The sequence below is a fragment of the Lipotes vexillifer genome, unplaced genomic scaffold, assembly GCF_000442215.2.
Source record: "Lipotes vexillifer unplaced genomic scaffold, Lipotes_vexillifer_v1.1 scaffold472, whole genome shotgun sequence".
NCBI lineage: Eukaryota > Metazoa > Chordata > Mammalia > Artiodactyla > Lipotidae > Lipotes > Lipotes vexillifer.
The window spans coordinates 2,467,765-2,479,163 of NW_006797698.1; the positions used below are offsets into that span (position 1 = coordinate 2,467,765).

Here is an 11,399-nt window from a genome sequence, read left to right on the forward strand (position 1 = left end):
CAAACACTGACCACTTTCAATGATCAGTTAATGGAATCCTGATTGTGCAAGGGTTGGGAAATATCGCGAGAGCAAATGTGGAAAATCAGGGTCCAAATGGCCAGCTTCCCTGCCCACTTCTGCTCAAGGAGGCAGGCAGCTGCCACTGACTTCCCTGGGGTGAGGGTGGGAGTTTGCTGTGTCACAGTGGTGAAGTCAGGGGATGCCGGAGGAGCGGACCTACCCCCGTTTTTCTTCCAGGCCTTCATCTCAACCCTGGGTGGGGCGAGCAGCCCCCTCCCAGACCCGCCTCTTCCTAGGAAGGCTGCGCACAGATACGACTCCCCGGGGAGGGGGGTGACCTCTGTGCCCCCCCAGGCTGGGGAGACCTGCGCTGGAGCGGGAGGAATATCCCAGAGCCCCTGAAATCAAGCCCTCCAGGTGGCTGTCTCCCCGCCCTGCGTCGGCCGCCTTTCCCATCCTCATGTTCACGTGTCCAGCACAGAAACCGCCACCACGCACACACGTACCTCGGTCCTGTCCCCTGACCTGTCACAGTCTCAGAGCCTCCAGGTTCCGCGCGCCTCTGTCCCTGCGTCGCTCGCTGGGTGAAGCGGCCACTCTATCCCCTCAGAGGATGGAGCAGCGGCGCGGGGAGAGGAAAGCAGGGGCTGGACCAGCTTCGCCGGGTCAGGATCTTCCTAACATAGTGTTTCTGAGGAGGAAGAGGTTTTTAGAAATAGGTTTCCAATGCAGTCGGCGGGGAAGTTCAGAAGTGATGCCAGATCACAGGGTGAGAACGTCTGGGTCACGGCGGTCTGAGTCAGGAAGGGACCGCGCCCACCTACCTACCCGGCGCGGCCAAAGGCCGGTGGGAGGTGGAGGGCGGAGGCTCCGCTGGGGCTGAGGGGACCCGTGCTGAGCCCCAGCCGAGCTTCGGAAGGGTCCCTCGAGAAGGATCGCTGTGCCGACGGCACAGGCAGCCGTGCGGAGAACAATCGGGGGCCTTTCAAGGCTTGCGCGAACTGGGGGTCGGGGGAGGGCCCGGACCAGGTGTTTCTGCCCCAGCAGGTCCCAGTCTTCACCGCTCAGCCCTGCCCTTTCCCGAGATTGGGGTGAAAACCGAAAGACATAGTTTACCTTCTCCCACCAACTCCTCGCCCTCCGTCTGCCCTGCAGCAGCCCGTACAGCTTCCTGTAACAGCTCCTCTCCTGCCTTCCAGAGGGCTCTCCCCGAACGCCCCCTCCGGAGAAACTCGGAGCCTCGGACCAACGCTGCTTCCCAGGAGAAAGTGTTCTTTCCCGGAGCTAGACAAACATTTGAAATGCTAGAACGTTGATGCTTTCAGAGTTCATAAAACGAAACCCTATTGTGAGCCGTAAGCGTTCAAAGCTTCCTTCTAGAGAAAAAGCACAGAAAAAGACCTTATTTTATTTTATTGTGCTCAAAAAACAAAAAAACAAAAAAAACAACCACACATGTAACACTGACCATCTTAGCCATCTTTAAAGGTACAGCTCAGCAGCTTCAGGTGCGTTCTTGACATCGTGCTGAGAGTTCCAGAACTATTCCATCCCACAGCCTGGAGCTCTGGACCCATTAGATGCCAATACTGCTCCCCCCTCCCCAGCCCCTGGTAACCACCGTCTACTTTCTGTGCCTATGATTTAGATACTTCCTGTGACTGGAATCAGACAGTATTTGTCCTATGTGACTGGCTTTTTACACTTAGCTTAACGTCCTCCCTGTGAGATGACTTTCAATCACGGTGCAGAGGCCCTTGAGCTCACACTGTCACTCCAGGCTGGGTCTATGAATTGTCTGAGGTGGGGCTGAGCCTTCCAGAGACCCCATGGAAGGAGGAGCAGTGGGGGCTGGACTGGGCTTTGAGGGGCTGCCGTGTCTCCTGGGGTCCCCCTCCCCTCTGGTCTTCAAGTTCAGTCCGCTGACGCCGCTACCAAGGGCTGGGGTGACACGGCTACACCTTGGAGGGGAAACCGAAAGACGGTCTCCCATGCCCCCACCCTCTTAGTAAGGAGGACCAGGTGCAGGAAGAATCCCCACCCTCCATGGGGCACTAGGTTAATTCACATAAAATCAACACATCAAAACCATCAGACAAGGGCTTCCCTGGTGGCGCAGTGGTTGAGAATCTGCCTGCCGATGCGGGGGACACGGCTTCGAGCCCTGGTCTGGGAAGATCCCACATGCCACGGAGCAACTGGGCCCCTGAGCCACAACTACTGAGCCTACGCGTCTGGAGCCTGTGCTCCACAGCAAGAGAGGCCGCGACAGTGAGAGGCCCGCGCACCACGATGAAGAGTGGCCCCCGCTCGCTGCAACTAGAGAAAGCCCTCGAGCAGAAACGAAGACCCAACACAGCCAAAAATAAATAAATAAATAAAAACAACCATCAGACAGAAGCCTGCCACATGGCCAGTCAGTCGTCCCAGCTGTGTCACTCCCAGAAGTGGAGGTCAGGTGAAGGCAGGGTCACAGGCCTGGTGGGATACCATTTCCCCAAAACAGAGAATACAGTAAACTGAGATCAAGAAAAGCTCCCTCTTTCTTAGATGAAATATGAAGCTTTGGGGAGCACTCTGAATAAAACCAAAGCCTCAAATAACTCCTCGATGAGTCAGCAGTTGATTATTTGCCGAGTCAACGATTTTGCAAAAAAAAAAAAAAAAAAAAAAACGATCCTCAACACATCAGCTTTTGGAGAATGGACTTCTGTGGGGAAGGCGGCTGATTCTGGTTGGGCCCGGATCTGGGGAAGGATGGGGCTTTCCTGCTCCCTAGTGGCTGTGTGGGTAATGACAAGGGCAGCAAAAGCACTCCCCAGGTGGCTTTTGCAAGGACTCTGCAGGTAAGACACCCCTCTTTCCCCTTCCCCTCCGAGACTCTCAAAGGGGGCGGGAGGGAGAGGGACTGGATTTCCAGAAAGTACATATGTAACATGTGTACTTCCTCTTGGAAGGCACAAGTTATGCGAACAAGGAGGAAGCTACCAGGACCCAGACACAGAGGTTCAAAGACTCTCCAGACACATCCCTGGCTCAAGGAGCTCAATCAAATGACAGAAAAGAGACTAAAGCTGTGGATATGAAAAGTGTACATGCGCTGCCATAGAAGCGTGTTCAGGAGGCCATGGGAGCAAAGAGGAAGGCTGTCAACTCCGCAAGATGGAGAAACAACCAAGTGGGAAGCAAACTCATCAACAAACCCATAAACCAGCCCTTTACTGTGCCAGGGACTTTAATAGAGGAGATTAGCAGGCACAGTAGAGGCAGAAGCTACACAGGGGAGCTTAAGCCTATCTGCAGTCTTGAAGGGCAGGTAGAAATTTCCCTGGGAAGGACACTCAGGCAGAGGGAGAGTGGCAAATGCCACAGGCAGTCAGAATGATGAGAACAGCTTGGGCACGTGGAGGAAATGGGGTCAGGCTGCAGGACCACTGAGAGGCTACTGCAATAGTCCAAGCTAGAAACAAGGACATGAACGAAAATAGTGACACTGAAAATGGACGTGGAAAAAGGAACAGATTTATGATAGATTTAGGAGCTAGAAACAGCACAAGAATAAAAAAGACTCATTCAGGGTTGCTTTTACAAGTGCTCCAAGTTGTCACATCAAAGGGAGTGCTACTCACAACATAGAAATTTCTTATTTCAAAAAAAAAAATTTATAGGTTGTTTTATTTCCAAGATAGGACATGTGTGCATACTACAATTTTGACAGATGGCAGTAAAAGTGTCTTGTAATTAAATTTGTATATTTTGACAGTTTTCAGATGTAATTAAAATGTCTTATTCAAACAAACTCCTTGTTTGTTACAATATTTATTATTAAGAAATAATATGCAGCCCTGAACCAAGATGGCGGAGTAGAAGGACGTGCTCTCATGCCCTCTTGTGAGAACACCAGAATCACAATTAGCTGCTGGACAATCATCGACAGGAGGACACTGGAACTCACCAAAAAAGATACCCCACATCCAAAGACAAAGGAGAAGCCACAATGAGACGGTAGGAGGGGCGCAATCACAGTAAAATCAAATCCCATAACTGCTGGGTGGGTGACTCACAGACTGGAGAACACTTACACCACAGAAGTCCACCCACTGGAGTGAAGTCTGAGCCCCATGTCAGGCTTCCCAACCTGGGGGTCTGGCAACGGGAGGAGGAATTCTTAGAGAACCAGACTTTGAAGCATAGTGGGAATTGATTGCAGGACTTCGACAGGACTGGGGGGAACAGAGACTCCACTCTTGGAGGGCACACACAAAGTGGTGTGCCCATCAGGACCCAGGGGAAGGAGCAGTGACACCAGGGGAGACTGAACCAGACCTACCTGCTAGTGTTGGAGGGTCTCCTTCAGAGGCGGGGGGTGGCTGTGGCTCACCATGGGGACAAGGACACCGGCAGCAGAAGTCCTGGGAAGTACTCCTTGGCGTGAGCCCTCCATTAGCCCCACCAAAGAGCCTAGGTAGGCTCCAGTGCTGGGTTGCCTCAGGTCAAATAACCAACAGGGAGGGAACCCAGCCCCACCCATCAGCAGTCAAGCAGATTAAAGTTTTACTGAGCTCTGCCCAGAGCAACAGCCACCCCTACCCCCCCCCAGTCCCTCCCATCAGGAAACTTGCAGAAGCCTCTTAGATAGTCTCATCCACCAGAGGGCAGACAGCAGAAGCAAGAAGAACTACAATCCTGCAGCCTGTGGAACAAAAACCACATTCACAGAAAGATAGACAAGATGAAAAGGCAGAGGGCTATGTACCAGATGAAGGAACAAGATAGAACCCCAGAAAAACAACTAAATGAAGTGGAGATAGGCAACCTTCCAGAAAAAGAATTCAGAATAATGATAGTGAAGATGATCCAGGACCTTGGAAAAAGAATGGAGGCAAAGATCGAGAAGATGCAAGAAATGTTTAACAAAGACCTAGAAGAATTAAAGAACAAACAAATAGGGATGAACAATACAATAACTGAAACGAAAACTACACTAGAAGGAATCAATAGCAGAATAACTGAGGCAGAAGAACGGATAAGTGACCTGGAAGACAGAATGGTGGAATTCACTGCTGTGGAACACAATAAAGAAAAAAGAATGAAAAGAAATGAAGACGGCCTAAGAGACCTCTGGGACATTAAACGCAACAACATTCGCATTACCTGGGTCCCAGAAGGAGAAGAGAGAAAGGACCTGAGAAAATATTTGAAGAGATTATAGTCAAAAACTTCCCTAACATGGGAAAGGAAATAGCCACCCAAGTCCACAAAGCTCAGAGAGTCCCATACAGGATAAACCCAAGGAGAAACAGGCCAAGACACATAGTAATCAAATTGGCACAAATTAAAGACAAAGAGAAATTATTGAAAGCCTCAAGGGAAAGACGACAAACAATATACAAGGGAACTCCCATAAGGTTAACAGCTGATTTCTCAGCAGAAACTCTATAAGCCAGAATGCAGTGGCATGATATACTTAAAGTGATGAAAGGGAAGAACCCACAACCAAGATTACTCTACCCAGCAAGGATCTCATTCAGATTCAATGGAGGAATCAAAAGCTTTACAGACAAGCAAAAGCTAAGAGAATTCAGCACTACCAAACCAGCTCTACAACAAATGCTAAAGGAACTTCTCTAAGCGGGAAACACAAGAGAAGTAAAGGACCTACAAAAACAAACCCAAAACAATTAAGAAAATGGTCATAGGAACATACATTACCTTAAACGTGAATGGATTAAATGCTCCAACCAAAAGACACAGGCTTGCTGAATGGATACAAAAACAAGACCCATATATATGCTGTCTACAAGAGACCCACTTCAGACCTAGGGACACATACAGACTGAAAGTGAGGAGATGGAAAAAGATATTCCATGCAAATGGAAATCAAAACAAAGCTGGAGTAGCAATACTCATATCAGATAAAATAGACTTTAAAATAAAGAATGTTACAAGAGACAAGGAAGGACACTACATAATGATCAAGGGATCAATCCAAGAAGAAGATACAGCAATTATAAATAGATATGCACCCAACATAGAAGCACCTAAATACATAGGGCAATTGCTAACAGCTATAAAAGAGGAAATCGACAGTAACACAATAATAGTGGGGGACTTTAACACCTCACTTACACCAATGGACAGATCATCCAAAATGAAAATTAATAAGGAAACACAAGTTTTAAATGACACAATAGACCAGATAGATTTAATTGATATTTATAGAACATTCCATCCAAAAACAGCAGATTACACTTTCTTCTCAAGTGCGCATGGAACATTCTCCAGGATAGATCACATCCTGGGTCACAAATCAAGCCTCAGTAAATTGAAGAAAATTGAAATCATATCAAGCATCTTTTCTGACCACAACGCTATGAGATTAGAAATGAATTACAGGGAAAAAAACGTAAAAAACACAAACACATGGAGGCTAAACAATACGTTACTAAATAACCAAGAGATCACTGAAGAAATCAAAGAGGAAATCAAAAAATACCTAGAGGCAAATGACAATGAAAACACGACGATCCAAAACCTATGGGATTCAGCAAATGCAGTTCTAAGAGGGAAGTTTATAGCTATAGAAGCCTACCTCAAGAAACAAGAAAACTCTCAAATAAACAATCTAACCTTACACCTAAGGAACTAAAGAAAGAAGAACAAACAAAACTCAAAGTTAGCAGAAGGAAAGAAATCATAAATATCAGAGCAGAAATAAATGAAATAGAAACAAAGAATACAATAGCAAAGATCAATAAAACTAAAAGCTGGTTCTTTGAGAAGGTAAACCAAATTGATAAACCATTAGCCAGAATCATCAAGAAAAAGAGGGAGAGGACTCAAATCAATAAAATTAGAAATTAAAACGGAGAAGTTACAACAGACACTGCAGAAATACAAAGCGTCCTAAGAGCCTACTGCAAGCAACTCTATGCCTATAAAATGGACAACCTGGAAGAAATGGACAAATTCTTAGAAAGGTATAACCTTCAAAGAGTGAACCAGGAAAAAACAGAAAATATGAACAGACCAATCACAAGTAATGAAATTGAAACTGTGATTAAAAATCTTCCAACAAACCAAAGTCCAGGACCAGATGGCTTCACAGGTGAATTCTGTCAAACATTTAGAGAAGAGCTAGCACCCATCCTTCTCAAACTCTTCCAAAAAACTGCAGAGGAAGGAACAATCCCAAACTCATTCTATGAGGCCACCATCACCTTGATACCAAAACCAGACAAAGACACTACAAAAAAAGAAAATTACAGACCAATATCACTGATGAATATGGATTCAAAAATCCTCAACAAAATACTAGCAAACAGAATCCAACAACACATTAAAAGGATCATACACCATGATCAAGTCGGATTTATCCCAGGGATGCAACGATTCTTCAATATATGCAAATCAATCAATGTGATACACCATATTAACAAATTGAAGAATAAAAACCATATGATCATCTCAATAGATGCAGAAAAAGCTTTTGACAAATTCAACACCCATTTATGATAAAAACTCTCCAGAAAGTGAGTATAGAGGGAACTTACCTCAACATAATAAAGGCCGTATATGACAAACCCACAGCAAACATCATTCTCAATGGTGAAAAACTGAAAGCTTTTCCTCTAAGATCAGGAACAAGACAAGGATGTCCACTCTCACCACTATTATTCAACATACTTTTGGAAGTCCTAGCCACGGCAATCAGAGAAGAAAAAGAAATAAAAGGAATCCAAATTGGACAAGAAGAAGTATAACTGTCACTGTTTGCAGATGACATGATACTATACATAGAGAATCCTAAAGATGCCACCAGAAAACTACTAGAGCTAATCAATGAATTTGGTAAAGTTGCAGGATACAAAATTAATGCACAGAAATCTCTTGCATTCCTATACACTAATGATGAAGAATCTGAAAGAGAAATTAAGGAAACACTCCCATTTACCATTGCAGCAAAAAGAATAAAATACCTAGGAATAAAGCTACCTAGGGAGACAAAAGACCTGTATGCAGAAAACTATAAGACACTGATGAAAGAAATTAAAGATGATACAAACAGATGGAGAGATATACCATGTTCTTGGATTGGAAGAATCAACATTGTGAAAATGACTATACTACCCAAAGCAATCTACAGATTCAATGCAATCCCTATCAAATTACCAATGGCATTTTTTACAGAACTAGAACAAAAAATCTTAAAATTTGTATGGAGACACAAAAGACCCCGAATAGCCAAAGCAGTCTTGAGGGAAAAAAACGGAGCTGGAGGAATCAGACTCCCTGACTTCAGACTATACTACAAAGCTACAGTAATCAAGACAGTATGGTACTGGCACAAAAACAGAAATATAGATCAATGGAACAGGATAGAAAGCCCAGAGATAAACCCACGCACATATGGTCAACTAATCTATGACAAAGGAGGCAAGGATATACAATGGAGAAAAGACAGTCTCTTCAATAAGTGGTGCTGGGAAAACTGGACAGCTACATGTAAAAGAATGAAATTAGAACACTCCCTAACACCATACACAAAAATAAACTCAAAATGGATTCATGACCTAAATGTAAGACTGGACACTATAAAACTCTTAGAGGAAAACATAGGAAGAACACTCTTTGACATAAATCACAGCAAGGTCTTTTCTGATCCACCTCCTAGAGTAATGAAAATAAAAACAAAAATAAACAAATGGGACCTAATGAAACGTCAAAGCTTTTGTACCGCAAAGGAAACCATAAACTAGACAGAAAGACAACCCTCAGAATGGGAGAAAATATTTGCAAACGAATCAATGGACAAAGGATTAATCTCCAAAATATATAAACAGCTCATGCAGCTCAATATTAAAAAAAGAAAGAACCCAATCCAAAAATGGGCAGAAGACCTAAATAGACATTTCTGCAAGGAAGACATACAGATGGCCAAGAAGCACATGAAAAGCTGCTCAACATCACTAATTATTAGAGAAATGCAAATCAAAACTACAGTGAGGTATCACCTCACACCTGTTAGAATGGGCATCATCAGGAAATCTACAAACAACAAATGCTGGAGAGGGTGTGGAGAAAAGGGAACCCTCTTGCACTGTTGTTGGGAATGTAAATTGATACAGCCACTACGGAGAACAGTACGGAGGTTCCGCAAAAAACTAAAAATAGAACTACCATACGACCCAGCAATCGCACTACTGGGCATATACCCAGAGAAAACCATAATTCAAAAAGACACATGGGGCTTCCCTGGTGGCACAGTGGTTGAGAGTCCGCCTGGTGATGCAGGGGACACGGGTTCGTGCCCTGGTCCGGGAAGATCCCACATGCCGCGGAGCGGCTAGGCCCGTGAGCCATGGCCACTGATCCTGTGCGTCCAGAGCCTGTGCTCCACAATGGGAGAGACCACAACAGTGAGAGTCCCATGTAACGCAAAAAAAAAAAAAAAAAAAACATGCATCCCAGTGTTCATTGCAGGACTATTTACAATAGCCAGGTCATGGAAGCAACCTAAATGCCCATTGACAGATGAATGGAGAAAGAAGATGTGGTACATATATACAATGGAATATTACTCAGCCATTAAAAGGAACGAAATTGGGTCAATTGTAGAGACGTGGATGGATCTAGAGACTGTCATACAGAGGGAAGTAAGTCAGAAAGAGAAAAAGAAATACCGTATATTAACGCATACATGTGGGACCTAGAAAAATGGTACAGATGAACCAGTTTGCAGGGCAGAAATTGAGACACAGATGTAGAGAACAAACGTACGGACACCAAGGGGGGAAAGCGGCGGGGGGTGGTGGTGGTGGTGTGATGAATTGGGCGATTGGGCTTGACATGTATACACTGATGTGTATGAAATGGATGACTAATAGGAACCTGCTGTATAAAAGAAGAAATAAAGAAAAGAAATAATATGCCTATTTATACATTTATTTATTTATTTTTGGCTGCCTTGGGTCTTTGTTGCTGCGCACGGGCTTTCTCTAGTTGCAGAGAGCAGGGGCTACTGTTCATTGTGGTGCGCAGGCTTGTTGCAGAGCATGGCCTCTAGGTGGGCGGGCTTCAGTGGTTGTGGTTCGCGAGCTCTAGAGCGCAGGCTCAGTAGTTGTGGCGCACGGGCTTAGTTGCTCTGCGGCATGTGGGATCTTCCCAGACCAGGGCTTAGCTGTGGGATGTCAGGGGTCACAGCACTTTCTAGTGGCCTTTGTGCAGCTGGGGCTGTGAGAGACTGGGGTTTTCCGGGAAGACAAGCGCCTCAGCCTGGGGACACTGAGTCTGCAGCACTAGAGGCAGGGCAGGCAGAGAAAAGCCAAAAGGTCGTGACTGATTCCTGTTTCCCATGTTATTCACGCCAACCCTCCCACTGAAAACAACTTAAACAAAACAGGGTAAAGATGAGTATGTGTGTATAACTCAATCACTTTGCTATACAGCAGAAATTAACACAACATTGTAAATCAACTCCACCTGAATAAAATAAACTAAAACAACAACAGTAGCAACAGCTACAGCAGAGAAAGGCGACCAGGCCAGGAAGACTGTTCAAGGCTCTGATAACAGGGGAGAGAGGCCAGAACTAAGACTGAACCCACCGCTGAAACACCAGGAAGGATGTTCAAGGCTGGGGTGAGCTGCTGGAAAAGTACTGGAGGACGTCAGAGGAGCTGTCAGTGTAACAAGGCCATGTGTGCTCACTGGAGCCCATCAAAGTCAGGCTTGACCCTCCCGGGGAGAAGGGAGATGGGGCGCTATCTCCCTTGGTGGTTACATTTCAAAGGGATGGACTGCTCCCACATCCTTGAGAAAGATAGATCTGGGTTGTAAAACTGGCAGGAGGCTTTTTAAAAGAGTCACATCTCAAAGGAGCAGAGAAAGAGTTTGCAATTACAAGTTTTCTGAAGTAAATGCTTCAAGGAAAGGGAAGTCAGGAGTCAGGAAGAGGGCAGTCTGAGGCTGTCAGGCAGAGGAGGACACACGTGCTGGGTGGAACGTGGCACCGATTCATCAACACCATGCCTGCGCCTGCACCGCTGAGGGCGCCGAGGGGAGACACACAAGCCTACTGGCGGAAGTGACTTTACACTAGGATCACCATCCTCAACGGGCTCTAACGGGGCATCATCCCTCTGTGTTGTAGTCCATTCACCTCCCCCGCCCCCCAGCCCCATAACTCTCCTACCTTCTCCTCTCCCATCTTTAAAAAAGAATATTCTCTCACCCCGCTTCCCCCTCCAGCTGCCATCTAACTTCTCTCCCCTTTCTGGCACATGATGCTGATGTAGGTGTCTAGACTCAGCATCGCCTTGGGAAGAGGCGCCTCTCGGGGCTGTAGTCCCCTCGCTGGGAGGGAGGCCGGATGGTGAATGCCGGGGGGCGCTGCT

The 11,399-nt window shown here is 46.0% G+C and overlaps 1 protein-coding gene across 1 annotated transcript in view; it reads right to left on the minus strand.

Moving 5' to 3' along the window:
* Positions 1–11,399, minus strand: part of GIMAP8 (GTPase, IMAP family member 8) — a 36,644-nt gene that overhangs the window by 7,140 nt on the left and 18,105 nt on the right. The window contains 3 exon segments of the mRNA XM_007472129.1: positions 510–568; positions 571–694; positions 832–1,004. Of these exon segments, the coding sequence (XP_007472191.1) occupies positions 510–568; positions 571–694; positions 832–1,004 (356 nt within the window).